At 46.2% G+C, this 15,992-nt stretch overlaps 1 protein-coding gene across 5 annotated transcripts in view; it reads right to left on the bottom strand.

Moving 5' to 3' along the window:
- LOC137538376 (cadherin-1-like) overlaps window positions 1-15,992 on the bottom strand; it is a 178,711-nt gene that overhangs the window by 142,894 nt on the left and 19,825 nt on the right. For all 5 annotated transcript variants that reach the window (XM_068260502.1, XM_068260501.1, XM_068260503.1 and 2 more), the window contains 3 exons: window positions 5,267-5,475; window positions 2,181-2,303; window positions 559-714 (listed from right to left, as the gene is read on the bottom strand). In XM_068260502.1, coding sequence (XP_068116603.1) covers window positions 559-714; window positions 2,181-2,303; window positions 5,267-5,475 — 488 coding nt within the window. The remainder of the gene's footprint in view (window positions 1-558; window positions 715-2,180; window positions 2,304-5,266; window positions 5,476-15,992) is intronic.

Raw genomic sequence — 15,992 nt, 5'->3', positions numbered from 1 at the left:
GTTTAAATGCCACGGGCTACCTGAGCATTGTTTCTGACCATGTCCATCCCTTCATGACCACCATGTACCCATCCTCTGATGGCTACTTCCAGCAGGATAATGAACCATGTCACAAAGCTCCAATCATTTCAAATTGGTTTCTTGAACATGACAATGAGTTCACTGTACTAAAATGACCCCACAGTCACCAGATCTCAACCCAATAGAGCATTTTTGGGATTTGATGGAAGGGGAGCTTAATGCCCTGGATGCGCATCCCACAAATCTCCATCAACTGCAGGATGCTATCCTATCAATATGGGCCAACATCTCTAAAGAATGCTTTCAGCACCTTGTTGAATCAATGCCACATAGAATTAAGGCAGTTCTGAAGGCGAAAGGGGGTCAAACACCGTATTAGTATGGTGTTTCTAATAGTCCTTTCGGTGAATGTATAATGGAGCGTGTACAATCACAATGACTGAAGATCTTATCCCCATCCTCATTCAGAGATCTTGGGTTGGGCACAACTGGACAAAATTAATGGTTTATAGGCAGATGGTCTGGTGGTAAACTTACCGTATAGCTGGGTATAGTCTCTCTATCCAGGGGATGGGTAACATATAACCAGCCGGTTGTTCTTTCCATGGTAAATGTTCCTGCGGGGTGAGAATCGGCCCCCTGTCCTGTGATGCTGTAGAAGATTGTTATCTCTTTCACTTTGGCGGATTTTACCTGGATGAGAGAGAGAGAGAAATGGATGCATTTGTTAAAGTGAACCTCCAGACTAAAAATCTACTCTACAGCACTGAAAAGGCTTGGTGTTTCTTAAACAGTTTCACAGCATCAGAACCTATGTTTTTCTTACCAAAGCTTCATTTTTAGCTGCACAGAAGCTAAGCTCCGCCCCATCAAAGAAAACTGCCCGAGCATTTTTCTACCCTGATGCTGTGCAAAGCATGATGGGATTTCTGATGATGTTGTTCTCGTTGCCTAGCAACTGGGAGGCGTGATCAGGACACAGGACAGTTGGAACTGTGTCTCATGCTCCCTGTCACCTCCTTTCAACCAAAAAGATGGCTGCCCCCATGAAATCATAAACATTTGCCTGTTCTTTTAAAACAGGGTGGGTAAGAGATTATATTACCTATCTATTTTAACTAACATAACTAATGCAACTTAATGACAGTATGTTTATTTAGGCTAAAGTTCCTCTTTAATAACTGCATTGATTGCATTGTTTTTTTTTAAATGTGGGGAAAAAAACCAGCAGGGGGCGCAAATGCAGGATCACCAGAAAGTTTTCTTGAATGGGTTGGTATTTTCAGAGCAGAGTGAGGGTCATTTGGGGGTTGAGGAACTGAAAAACAAATGTAAGGGTTTAAGGGAGCCAAGTACAATTTTTAACTCCTGGGTGTTTAAATGGCACATTAAAAATGCCTGCTAACAATGTGCCTCATTAATAAAAGAACTTCCATTTTAACCCCTCTTTTTACATTTAAACGTTTTTGTAAAGACTGTGATCTCCTACTTCTGCAGGACGGCAGGGACCGCAGAAATCGCAGGCAGATAAAGTTGTAATTATTTTGTTTGCTCTCTGGTACTGTGCAATAAATACTCTTTCATTAGCAGGAGTGAGGCGGAGGGGGACAGGACACTGAGCATCAAACAGGACTAAAGAAGGCACACATGCTTCACTTTAAACCCTGATGCTGGCAGTTGGCTAAGGGCAGTGAGAAGGAGGGGTCCTGGTCCTGCTAGTCCCCCCATCATACTCCCCTTCCCTGGAAGGCTCTTGCTTGGCTGAAGTCCTCCCATCATACTCCCTTCTACAGAAAGGTTCCTTCTTGTGTTCAGTATTTCCTTCTTCCCTCCCCCTAGAAGGTTCCCTCTGGTTCCTGGTCCTCCTATCATACTCCTCTCTTCCAACAAGGATCTTACTGGTTTCCAGTCCTCCCGCTGTACCCCCCTTCCCCAAGAAGATCCGCACTGGTCCCTAGTCCTCCCATGATACTTTTCGACCTATTACTATGGCATAATAATAATAAATGTGATTGACTCAGAAAACACCATTTATAATGTGGGAGGAGAAATGAAGTTTCACAATACAATTCCCAATACAGGAAAAGCCCAATTTACTGCTTTTTCTGTTACATGAAAACTTCAGGTATGCAAAAATCTTTGGTGTGTGCTGAACTTACCTGGACCATCTTTTTGGGGAAAGGTCCTCTTTGGTTTTCAGGCTGAAATATGGGAGGAATAGGCCACTCCCTCTTCTGTCTCCTCCGAGAGTGTGTGGAGTCCATGTTATCCCCATGTTCAGCCTGTAGAGGGCAGAAGAGATCACAGTTAACAATAACATATCAGAGAAGTACATTTTACAGTTGGCTGTGTAGGAATTTTTATGAATAAAGAATAAACAAAACTGGCATTTCTTTCCTAGATAGACACCAGCGGGGGAGGTCACCTGATAAATGAGGCTGACCTGTTACCATCTGCTGCTCTACCTCTCTCACACCTACTAACAATAGTCTTCACAGCCATGAGATCCTCTTGTTCTCAAGGCTGATCATGTCCTCTTAAACTCAAACCCCCTCTGCAAAATCCACGACTTTCTTGGTTGTGTATTTTGCTGCCCAGGGAGGCAGAGCTTTGAGCTGCAGCTCTGCCTCTATTCACGTCAATCTGCCCGCGGATCTCCACCTCTCCCCGCCCCTCTCTGTGAAGGAAGATTGAGAGGGGCGGAGAGAGGCGGCGATTAGCCAGGATTGACGCGTGAAGAGGCAGAGCTACAGCCCTAAGCTCTGCCTCAAGCAGGAAGCGCTCCCCGGATTTTGCAGAGGGGATTTGGGGGGTATAAACCCCTCGTTTTGCCATGGGGTTGCGGCGGTTTAGCACTAGCTATAGTGCTTAACATTAATAAAAGTTAAAAACGCGTATTTAGAGTCGCTTCAGAGCCTCTTTAAGAAGGTGCCCATTAACGGTAACATTTTTCACTAACAGCGATAGCTGGGCTATCAGCCCGATAAGCCTGAAACACTATAGATCACGTGAGTGCGCTGGATAGCATGGGTTAATGCTGCTGATTCTTAAAGCGGTATTGTCACCATAAAAATCAAATTTCAACAGCAACTGGTCTGAGTGTATTAAGTGATAAAGATGCTAATCCTGCATTCAAAACTTTCTCTGCTGTTATGATTTGGAGTTATTACATAATTTAGGAGCACTGGCCCTTTAGTTGTCAGTGCCAAACAGTTGCATGCTCGGGCTTCTTTTTATCTATAATATATTCCTCCTCTACCATTTATTTCCCTGCCTAGCTGCCTATCTGAAACACGATCCTCTACTCACTTGTGTGTACAAGCAAGGTTGAGGTGACTCAGCAATTGGAGGAGAAAAGAAAAAAAGATAAGGGCAGAAATGACATCAGGATTTAGCCTCAAACTGTAGGCAAAATACAAGGTTCCCACCAGGAACAGAATTATCTTCATTTACTTTATAAAATTTGAAGCCCACAGTGAGAAGCGCGTGTGGATCACTAATCACGTGTGGTGTATGACTCATGATTTGAGTCCAACAGCAACGCACTATGTATAGATCTGTTTAAATCCTACAGATTGTGGAAAATTGGATCAGAGGAGCGCTGTCATTGTTTATGATCTATTTCTACAAGAATGATGGGTTTGGCAGCCTACGCATCGGCATGTGGGCAACCCAAAAGTTCCACCATTACCCATGCGCAGGTAACGTATGTAGGCATGGCGTGTCACCGACATCTCGCAAAGGAGCATCTTAAGGTGAACCAGTGACGAAAAACACCCTCAAGTATTTTACCACTTATATCAGTGGAAACATTAGAGAAAACACCTACCCTGCTTTCTGTTTCATCCTTCACTGATCAGCCTGCTTGTTATGAGCTCTGATAAAATCCCTCACTGTGTATTCAGTCTGGCTTTGCTCAGGAATCATTATAGCTGAGTCATCATAGCAGTGCCACAAGGGGGCAGGCTTGGGCTTGAAAAGACATCAGAGAAGACAGACTCAGTTATAATGATTCCTGAGCAAAGCCAGACTGAATGCTCAGTCGGGGATTTTATCAGGGCTGATATCAAGCAGGCAGAGCAGTGAAGGATGAAGCAGAGAGCAGGGTAGGTGCTTTCTCTAATGTTCTCACTGATATATATGGTAAAATGCATGAGGGTGCTTCGTCTCTGGTTCACTTTAAGGTTGGACTTTTTTATATAAATTTAATTTACATTTTTGCTGGACTTTTTCTTTTTTGCGAATCACGTGGTCCAGCGTGAACGCCAAGAGAAAGTAATCACAATACCGCGCCAGACCAGCAATCAATATTGATCATCAACTTTATTGTCCAAAAATGTACATAAACAATTTACATATACATCGCCACTACAGGAAGCTTCTGCCTCTGCACAGCAGGCGCACGTCGCGCTGCTGTGAGAGGCCTTTGACGGAAGGGATAAGATCGGGGGCGATAATACAGGAAGCGTCTGCCAGCTCATAAGGTAACACGGAGCAGCAGCCGCAGGGGAAAGGGGGGGGGGGAGCGGCGGGCAGAATGCCGTCCCAGGGTCCATACTGTCTGACGCAAATGCGTCACTTGGCGTCGTGGGCCAACCGCCCCTGCAGAGTATTGGCAGTGGAGCTCCATCAGCTGTCCACCGTCATGCTCCCTCGTGTGTCCTGTCTCCATCCCTGCTGGCTGTTCCCTACAAGTGTACATGTAGCCGGGTCCCAGGTAACAGGCAGCATGCCGGGATGGAGAGAGAATACAGGAGGGAGAGCACCGGTGGACAGGCGAGTGAGCACTTCACTGCCAAGACTCTGCAGGGGCCCTGAGGAAAGAACGATTTTGTCATATATGGGGGTTGATTCACTATGATAAATAGCGTGCCTTATCAGAGTTAACATGTCTTATCAGTGTTAGCAAGCCTTATAAGAGTTAGAGTGCCTTATCAGAGTAGCATAGCGAGTGCTATGAACTTATGCCTGGTAATTGGCAATGACGAGAACTCAGGGAAAATGTCCTTTAAAGTGATTGGACCCGCAGGGGTTCAGGGCAGGACGAGTGGAGCTCTCATCATTGCCAATTAGCAGGCATAAGTTAGTAGAGCTCGCTATGTACTCTGATAAGGCGTGTTAACTCTGACAAGGCATGCCAACTCTGATAAGGCATGCCAACTCTGATAAGGCACACTATTTGCTATAATGAATCAACCTCCATGGTGTTCAGTATAAATAAGACTACTGTATACAAGGAACTCACATGCTGATGATGTGGATGCCATTTCCTCAGCGTCACAGAAGTATCTGATAGGAGGTCTTCCCCCTGTAAGGCGAGGATTCGGAACGTCCTGTGTCCACGTAGTTGCATGTGAGTCATCGCTGTGACAGAGTCGTCAGCCTGGACTTCAAAGTGAGGATCATCTGAGACAAGTCGTATGTCCGGCATCACATCGCAGTCATTGAAGATCACTGAAATATAACGTGACACAAGGCAGAAAGAACAGAACATTATCCTTTTTATTTGATATTAGCGGGGCACCACAGAAATCAGCCTGCATATGACCCTGCGCCACAGTGCGGCGACAGGATCATACACATAGGCCCACCCCCTGGCTAGTCACGCACTTCCTGCTGGGCAGGAAGTACATCACTGGGATTCCCGTTGGTCCGCGCTTGAGAGCCACATCACTCTACAATGACAACATTTCAGCAATATACCACAGCAACTTCCAGGTGATAATTACAACTTTATGATATCACTCCATGTAATATTTTTTTGAATGATGGATGGTCTAGTCCATTCATATTCTAAGGGCCCATTCACACTTAAAAGCGCAAAACGGTAGCACTTAGCGAAACCGTTTTGCGCTGTATACTCTCACGATTTCCAACAATCGTGATCAGGGCTTTTATAAGCACTGTATCGCAATTGATCCTGAATCGCGAGAAAATGCTGCAGGCCACACGTTTTGCGATTGCCGTAAATGCCCGCGATCGGTGGGAATCGTGGCAGTGAGACTGCCATAGGGTTAATATTGCACTAACGCTATTAGAAGCTCTAGCGCTTCGGTGATTAGCGGGAATCACCCATTAATCGCTCTAGTGTGAGTGGGCCCTTAGAGTTTTTAACAGTGTGGCGGAGGATTAGCCATACTATGCCAGGGGAAAAAAACACATACTGTATAAGTACTGTAGATAAATACTTGATCTACTTGTATAGCACAATAATTGTTCTGTCCACATTTTGATTTCAGTGAATTTTATATAGTAAATTAAGAGAATTCTGTTCCTGGTGGGGGCCATGTCTTTTGCCCACAGTTTGAGGCTAAATCCTGATGTCATTTCTGCCCTTAACTTTTTTTTCTTTTCTCCTCCAATGGCTTATGCTACGTACACACATGCGACTACGATCGTTCGTTGTTAACGACGAACGATCTTTTAATTGACGAAAGAACGACCGGAGTAAAGTTAGTTCTAAAAAGTGTGTAACGATCACATCGTTAGAACGAACGTTACACCACGTAAAAGCACTTAATGCGCCTGCGCATAAAATTGTAAAGGTCCCTGGAGAAAAAGTGAAATGCGCATGTCCAGCCTGGTACAAACGATCGTTTCCAACGATGTACTACTTTTGCAAACGATCGTCGTTGGTTAAAATCCGCCGAGACAGAACTTTCTTTTGTAGCGATTTGGCTCGTTCGTCGTTAGACTTAATAGTCGGTGGTTCGTTTTTTGTAACGATCGTCATTGGTAAAGATCGGGGAACGATCGTTACAAACGACTATAGTCGCATGTGTGTACGCACCTTAAGTGACCTCAGCTTTGCTTGTAAACACAAGTGAGCAGAAGATTGTGTTTCAGATATGCAGCTAGGCAGGGAAATAAATGGAAGAGGAGGAATACATTGCAGATAAAAAAAACCCCCAGCGTGCAACTGTTTGGCACTGACTACTAAAGGGCCAGTGCTCCTAAAAATGTGATAACTCCAAATCATAACAGCAGAAAAAGCTTTGAATGCAGGATTAGCATCTTTATCACTTAATACACGCAGACCAGTTGCTGTTGAAATTTAATTTTTATGGTGACGATACCGCTTCAAAGGGGACTACTGCGAATTAAGTGTTCTTTAGTTACTGTAATAAATGATTTCTGCAAGATAAGAAAGGTTTAAGATAGTTAAATTGGCTGGTTTAATCTAATCTTTACACCGATAAGACTTCAAGAGACTTCAAGAGTGGGAATCTCTAAGGTACTGATGCCGGCTGTCTATTCCCTGCAGAGTACAACAATAAAAGCTAATCTTCTAGCCGATGTCACTCCTTCCCCCAGATTAGATTTGACCAGCCAATGTAACTATCTTAAACCTTGCAGAAATTATTACTGAAAAACACGTAAATTTGCAGTAGTGCCCCTTTAAGCTTCGCTCTGGTTTTATTCCATACAAAGCTGATCGTCAGTGAGTGCAGCTATTTAGAAAAATGATTGTGGATATAGATTGGAGAATAGTGTGGTGTGTAAAGCACTTCAGGCAGAAGCACCATTTTCTTTAGTTACTGTAATAAATGATTTCTGCAAGATAAGAAAGGTTTAAGATAGTTAAATTGGCTGGTTAAATCTAATCTTTACACCGATAAGACTTCAAGAGTGGGAATCTCTAAGGTACTGATGCCGGCTGTCTATTCCCTGCAGAGTACAACAGTAAAAGCTAATCTTCTAGCCGATGTCACTCCCTCCCCCAGATTAGATTTGACCAGCCAATGTAACTATCTTAAACCTTGCAGAAATCATTACTGAAAAGCACGTAATTCACTGTAGTGCCCCTTTAAGCTTCGCTCTGGTTTTATTCCATACAAAGCTGATCGTCAGTGAGTGCAGCTATTTAGAAAAATGATTGTGGATATAGATTGGAGAATAGTGTGGTGTGTAAAGCACTTTAGGCAGAAGCACCATTTTCAGCAGGTTGACTCTTCCTGCCACTGATCAGGAAAGTTTAGCCCAGCCCTTCAACCTTTCACCAACATGATCCTAAAAGGAAAAGACCTCTGTTGGGTATGCCTGTGGACTTAGAGACAAGAGAACCTGAGATGGAATTAGTAAAAAAAAAAATACACTTACCTGGGTTTTCCTCCAGCCCCCCCCCAGGCATATCACCCCCATGCCATCCTCCTCTGCCTCTTATTTAATCCACAATAGTCCTCCGCCTGGCCATGCGCGTGCTCCCGCTGCCGGAAGCATTCTGCTTCGCAGACGCAGAGACGAGGGGTCGCGCTTGACCGGACTGCGCCTGCGCTGACTGGTCCTGACTGGAGGAATTTTTAAGGTCAGTTACAGGCAAACAGAGAGGCGACTGAGGACACCAAGGGAGCGATCAGGTCGGAGGGGGCTGGAGGAAGCCCCAGGTATGTATATTTTTTTATTTCATCCCATCTCAGGTACACTTAAAATGATGTCACCACTTTTAAAGGCAGCAGGTCCAGTCCCCTGTTGCTGTCTGGGGGATAGAGGAAAATTAAACATTTAAACATTGTAAAACCCCCTTAAATAGTACTTAAATATCACTCCCTCGCTATTCCAGAGAACTTCACTACCACGAGAAAATATGGGGATACACCCCTCCGCCAGGGGTGGACTAGACTGGATGCAAGTTTTTGTAACAGAGATGCCAAATAGAGTAAAAACATCTAAAATCCGTTTAAAAGGGGGAAGTTTATGTGGACTTACCTCCCTCGTAGACAAACAGACTGAGAACAGTTATCTTCAAATAAATAACATTTATTTAGTGCTCCAAATTGCAATGCGTTTCGCAGGTCAAACCCCGCCTCATCAGGCAAAAGATGGAGAAAACAAAAGGGTCTGCTTTACTGGCCAAGCGCCTCTGATTTCCTAATAACCAGCTCCTGGCTTATCCCCAACTACGCCCTTCTGTCTGTTGCACCTGTACCTTGCATCAAATTATCCAGTCACACTCAGAAGTCGCCTTGGGGCGCACTGGCCACACAATGGATTCATGCTTCCCAGCCAAGTACGTGACATTGAATTTGTAGAGCGACAACGCATGTCTGGGCAAAAGCCAGCAATGCTGAAGAATAGAGGTCACAGGACAGGAAGAGGAAGTTCTGGGCCTGTGGCTACTCTGGCTTAGGTTTGTATAATAAGAGAAGATTACACAGATCTGCTCATGATGGACCTAACAATGCAGCAAGGAAGTGATCCTTCAAAGTTTCTGGACAGCAGTTTCTGAAAGACATTGTTATACAATAGTTGAAAACCCACAAGAAGTGAAACAGCACGCAATGCTAATCATCAGAGCCAGGACAAGGTCCTCCAGCACCCAAGGCTGAGACACCAAAGTGCTCCCCCCATCCCTCCCACCCCAGTCGTCACACACTGGTTGCTATTCGAGTAAGAAGCCCTCAACCAGGGGTCGAGTGGGGGGTGGACGTGGGTGAACGGCGTCCACTTACTATTTCCACGGCGTGGACGTCGTTCACCCTGGCATGTGGAGGGGAGAGGGGCTGCGCAGAGAAGAGGGAGAGCTGTGTGGCGGTGGAGAAGGGGGGCCATCTCCCCCTCCTTCCCTCACCTTAGGGTGCTGAGCTCTCTAGTGATGGGTCGTTTGCGAACGAGCCGGCTCTAAGAGTCGGCTCTTTGGTGCGAACGACAAGAGCCGGTTCTCAGTTTTGAAAGAGCTGATGCCTCAGCCGCCCCACACAGCTCTGATTTGCTATGTAATAAAGGGCGCTGAGGCATGCTGGGAAATGTAGTCCTCCTCTTGCAGCTTGTAGGAGTGTTTGGGGCGGGGCGGAGCAGAGCAGTAGCAGGAGGGATTGCCCCAGTCAGAGAAGCAGCCTGGAGTTGTCATGGGGCGGGGCTTTTACTCCGATTCTGAGTGGTGTCTAGTGATATTTAATGCAGAGCCGATTCAGAGCCATAAGAGCCGGCTCTTTAATGGGAGCCGATTCAGAAGAGCCGATTCTCCGAGAAGAGCCGGAATTCCCATCACTAATATACTGGGCACATATACCCCCTGACTACATATACTGGGCACATATACCCCTGGCTATATATACTGGGGCACATATACCCCTGCCTACATATATACTGGGCACATATACCCCCTGACTACATATACTGGGCAAATATACCCCCTGACTACATATACTGGGCACCTATACCCCGACTACATATACTGGGCACATATACCCCTTGACTACATATACTGGGCACATATACCCCCTGACTACATATACTGGGCACATATACCCCTGGCTATATATACTGGGCACAAATACCCCTGACTACATATACTGGGCACATATACCCCCTGACTACATATAATGGGCACATATACCCCCTGACTACATATACTGGGCACATATACCCCCTGACTACATATACTGGGCACATATACCCCCTTACTACATATACTGGGCACATATACCCCGGGCTATATATACTGGGGCACATATACCCCTGACTACATATATACTGGGCACATATACCCCTGCCTACATATACTGGGACATATACCCCTGTCTACATATACTGGGCACATATACCCCTGGCTATATATACTGGGCACATTTACCTCTGGCTACATATACTGGGATATATACCCCTGGCTACATATACTGGGGACACATATACCCCTGACTACATATACTGGGGACACATACCCCTGGCTACATATACCCCTGGCTACATATACTGGGCACATATACCCCTGGCTATATATACTGGGCACATATACCTCTGGCTACATATACTGGGACATATACCCCTGGCTACATATAATGGGGACACATATACCCCCTGACTACATATACTGGGGACATATACCCCTGACTATATATACTGGGCACATATACACCTGGCTACATATACTGGGCACATATACCCCTGACTACATATACTGGGCACATATACCCCTGGCTACATATACTGGACACCTTTACCTCTGGCTACATATACTGGGGACTACTAAACCCCTGACTACATATACTGGGCACATATACCCCGAGCTACATATACTAGGCAACTATACATCTGGCTACATATACTGGGGACACCTATAGACCTGGCTACCTATGCAGGGGTACCTATTTTGGGGGAACTGCTGTCAGATTATCTGCATTTTTGTGGAACCGCTGTTATGTATTTTGGGGAACAGCTGCCAAATTATGTGTATGTTAGGGGAACGGCTGCTGCCAGATTACGTGTATTTTGGGGAACAGCTGCCAAATTATGTGTATGTTAGGGGAACGGCTGCTGCCAGATTACATGTATTTTGGGGACCTGCTGCCAGATTGTGTATGTTTGGGGGACCACTACTGCCAGATTATATGTCTTTTGGTTGTTACGTGTATTTTGGGTGATCCGCTGCCAGGTTTCGTGTATTTTGGGGAACTGCTTCCAAATTATGTGTATGTTGGGGGAACTGCTGCTGCCACATTGTCCATTTTAGGGGAACCACTGCCATATTATCTGTATTTTGGAGGAATTTCTACCAGATTATGTGTCTTTTAGGTGAAATGCTGTCAGATTACATCTATTTTTGGGGGATACACTACGGCAGAGCTTGAACTTCCTCGGCAGACCTTTTACATCACTGCTAAGGTTATGTATATTTGGCACCACCCATGACCACGCCCACGCTATGCTTGACCACGCCCACGCTATGCTTGACCAAGCCAATTTTTTGGCACGCCGCGCGTATTTTCCAACTGAGTCCACTCACTTCTTTTCCCAGGACTAGACCCCTGCCCTCAACCCCCCTAACTCCTTGATCTATAGTTGACTGACTTGCAGTCACTGCCATGTATCCCCTTTTCTTGTTTCTCTTTGCTTCAAGTACAATAGGGGAATGATAGCTGAGTGAGGCGTGCGCCCCCTCCTACACTGCGCCCTGAGGCTGGAGCCTCTCTTGCCTCTGCCTCGGCCCTGCTAATCATAGACACAACAAACTACCCTAGATCTACGTCTTTGTCGGGTCCGCTCTACTACGCAGGTTCAGGAGACTTGAGCCTGCGCAGTAGAACATCTATGATGCATACCCTTTCCAGATGCTTACCCCCAGGGACGGATCTAGGGGGGGGGGGGGGGGAAGCAGATATCTTGCCCCAGGCGCAGTTTATTGAATTCTTAAAAAGGCGGCAAAATGAATGGCAGTTTAGGCGCCAAAACCTGACCTTTAGGCGCCAAAACCTGACCTTGCCCCAGGCGCAACTTGGTCTTGATCCGTCCCCCAGTGAGGGGTTCTTCCCCTTGAGCACAAGAGCAATTTGCACATTTCAATTCTCCTTCCATTCATTCGCCAATAACTTTATCACTACTCATCACAATACAATTATCTAAATCTTGTTTTGTTTCGCCACCAATTAGGCTTTCTTTGGGAGGTACATTATGCTAAGAATTATTTTATTCTAAATGCATTTTAATGGGCATAATAAGAAATAAAATGAAAAAAAAAATCATTATTTCTTAGTTTTTGGCCATTATAATTTTAAAATAAAAAGCTCACACATTGTATTTGCCTATTTGTCCCGGTTATTGCAATGTTTTAAATATTTCCAAAGTACAATGTATATCCCCAATATTTTATTTGGAAATAAAGGTGCATGTTTTTTAGTTTTGTGTTCATCATTAATTAAAAGCCCATTCATATGTCGCGGCAATCTCAGGGAGGTGTCGCCGCTCTGCTGTCTTCCTCCCACGCTCTCTGCCTCTGCTCCATGTAATTAAAGCAGGGCTACAAGAAAATGGCCGCCGGTGTCCACAAACACGGACGACGATGGCCATTTTGTTGTAGTCCCGCTCTAATTATACACAGAGTGGAGATAGAGCAGCGAGCGGGGCGCTGAAGAGACGTCATCGCTGGAATTCATGGAGCTGGGTGAGTGAGCCGCCTGGACATGCAACGCTGGACATTAGTTAAGGTTACAGACAATATTTAGGGGTGACATACAGCAATAAGACAATACAGGAATACATGCAAACCAGATCATGCAGCACAGTAGGAGTACAAGGTAATGCTTAGTCAGTCACTGGATGGGAGCATGGAGATTAGGCAAGTCGAGTTCGCTCAGATCCATAGGATGAGTGTACGGTAATGGAGGTGCGTGATCAGGTAGGAGACACAAGGAGGAGGGCCCTGCCCAAAGGCTTACAATCTAGAGGGAGAGGCGGGGACACAAAAGGTAGGGGTCCAGAGTTCAGCTGTGGGTTTAGAGCTCCAGTGAGGGGTGGTAGGCCAGAGTGAAAAGGTGCGTTTTGAGGGCTTTCTTGAAGATGTTGGAGGAGGGGGCAACCCTAGTGGGGGAAGGTAGGGAGTTCCATAGTGTTGGAGCAGCTCTTGAGAAGTCCTGGAGGCATGCATGGGACTGGGTGATGCGGGGGACGGTCAGGCGAAGATCATTGGAGAAGCGGCTAGGTGTGTACCTCTGAGTAAGATCGGAAATGTAGGTTGGGCAGGCTTTGTGGACAGATTTGTAGGCCAGACACAGTAAACAGTATTTCTGGGGTTTTCGCACCGCCACAAATATTACTCTTGCAGTAGCGTGATGGGACCCATTGCAAGTCGCCACAATGTGTACTGTGTGAAAGCCCCACAGAGCTATAACTACTTTAGTGATGGTGTGCGGCGGTCTACGCAACGTGCATAGTGCAAAAGGGGCCTTAGTAGTAGTGTCCTGAGTCAACAAATGTTGGATGCGAAATATGTTTTCGATCTGGAGATGACAGGAGCTGGCCAGAGTGACTGTGAGAAGTGAACGAGAGAGGAGTCAAATATTACCCCTAAACACCGTGCTTTAGGAACTGAAGTTATGGGGGTGTTATTAACATTTAGGCCCCTTTTAATGAGTTGAACTTAACCGGCGCTTCTAATGGTCCCACGCAGACATCCTGTGCCCACGCGGTGTCCTCGCTCCCACTGATGTCACCAGGAGTGTACTGCGCAGCAGGCACAGACCATACTGGGCCTGCGCAGTACGCTCCTGGTGACATCAGCGGGAGTGAGGACACGGCAACGCAGGCGCAGTGGTTTTCAGACTTTAAAGTCGGAAATTCCAGAAGTGAACTGGAGGCGGGGCCGGAGCATTGGTGAGTGTCTGCGTGGGTACAGGATGTCTGCGTGGGACCATTAGAAGCCTCCGGTAAGTTCAACTCATTTTCCCCCGACCCCCCTACAGTATCCCTTTAATCAGTTGCTCTCAGATTTTCAAAGTAATGTCCATGTTTTCCTATGGCTCAGTTCACACTAAATGTGTTTTAACTGAAATCTTTTTCACAATGTACTGCATTGGAGGGAAAAAAAAAAAGCGTACCAACTGATTAACCACTTGAGGACCGCGGTGTTAAACATCGCTAAAAACCAGGCCATTTTTCTTAAATTGGGCCACTGCAGCTTTAAGGGCTCGCTGCAGGCCCGCACAACTCAACACACAAGTGATTCCCTTTTCTCCCCACCAACAGAGCTCTCTATTGGTGGGGTCTGACCACTCCCCCAGTGTTCTTTTTTTTCATAAATATTTGATTATTTTTTAAATACATTTTACTATTGATTTTATTTTTTTTCTTAAATCCCTCCCTCCCCCCAGCCAGCCAATCACGGAGATCGGCTGTCATAGGCTTCAGCCTATGAGAGCCGATCGCTCTCCTGTGTCCCAGGGGGACAGCCGTGTCACATGGCTGTCCCCAGTACAACGCTGCCTTAGATCGCAGCACTGTACTATGTTAATAGACGGCGGTTTCGCCGTCTAACAGTCTCCTAGCAGCGATCTGAAGAGATGGACTAATCCAAAGTCACTTCTGTCAGATTTCTACTACCTACTGTAAGTGACAGCAACATAGGAGAGAAGTAATTTATGGCTCATTTTACTCTGGAAAAAAAATCGTACTACTTACAATTTTTTTCCATAGTGCTCCTTTAAAGGAACACATAAGCCAGGAATAAAAATTTACTTTTTCTTGCCTGGGGCTTAGCCTTCTGCCAGCCCCCTGCAGCTGTCCCGTGCCCTTGCAGTCGCTCACGAAGCCTCCGGTCCCTTATGCCAGCTAGTTTCATTTTTGCTGACAGGCCCTGACAGGGAGTCAGTGGGCTTTCTGCACCTGCGCAGGCCTGGCCACGCAAATCCTTCTTCATGTTCTCGTCCTCAATAGCGTCCTGCACAGGCACAGGATTCTATTGTGGACAGGAACGTGAAGATAAATATGTGTGGTCAGGCTTGTCGGCCCGAAAATGAATGTCAGCGAAAATGAAACTAGCTGGTGGCAGGGGACCGGAGGCTCTGCGAGTGACTGCGAGGGCACAGGACGGCTGCGGGGGGCTAGTAGATGCCCTAGGAAAGTAAAACTGTTTTTTTTTTATTCCTGGCTTTAAAGTGTCCCTTTAACCTCCTGCCGACTGCGTCACGCTGATGGGCGTGGCCGCGGCGACAGCCCCAGGACCGCCTAACGCCGATTGCCGTAAAGTCCTGGGGCAGCTAATGCAGGAGATCGCGCGCAGGCTGCGCACAAATCTCCTGCTTGGGGGGCGGAGCTCCGCCCCACCTTCAGTCTCCGGGCGGCTATTGCCGCTCGGGAGACTGTTAGACGACGTGATCGCTGTTTATTTAGACTGTGCAGCGCTGCGATCGGCAGCAGCGCTGTACTGGGGACAGCCATGTGACACGGCTGTCCCCCCTGGGGGACAAGAGAGCGATCGGCTCTCATAGGCAGAAGCCTATGACAGCCGATCGCCATAATTAGCTGGCTGTGGGGAGGGAGGGGATTTAACATCTCAGTCGTTTTCAGCTTATGCATCCGAGCAATGTTCACCTCCCATTCATTAGCCTATAACTTTATCACTACTTATCACAATGAACTGATCTATATCTTGTTTTTTCCGCCACCAATTAGGCTTTCTTTGGTGGGTACATTTTGCTAAGAGACACTTTACTGTAAATGCATTTTAACAGGAAGAATAAGAAAAAAAATGAAAAAATTCA

This window comes from Hyperolius riggenbachi, chromosome 11 (genome assembly GCF_040937935.1).
Source record: "Hyperolius riggenbachi isolate aHypRig1 chromosome 11, aHypRig1.pri, whole genome shotgun sequence".
Taxonomy (NCBI): Eukaryota; Metazoa; Chordata; class Amphibia; order Anura; family Hyperoliidae; genus Hyperolius; species Hyperolius riggenbachi.
Note: the sequence above shows the minus strand (reverse complement) of the source record. Positions and strands in the feature narration are given on the sequence as shown.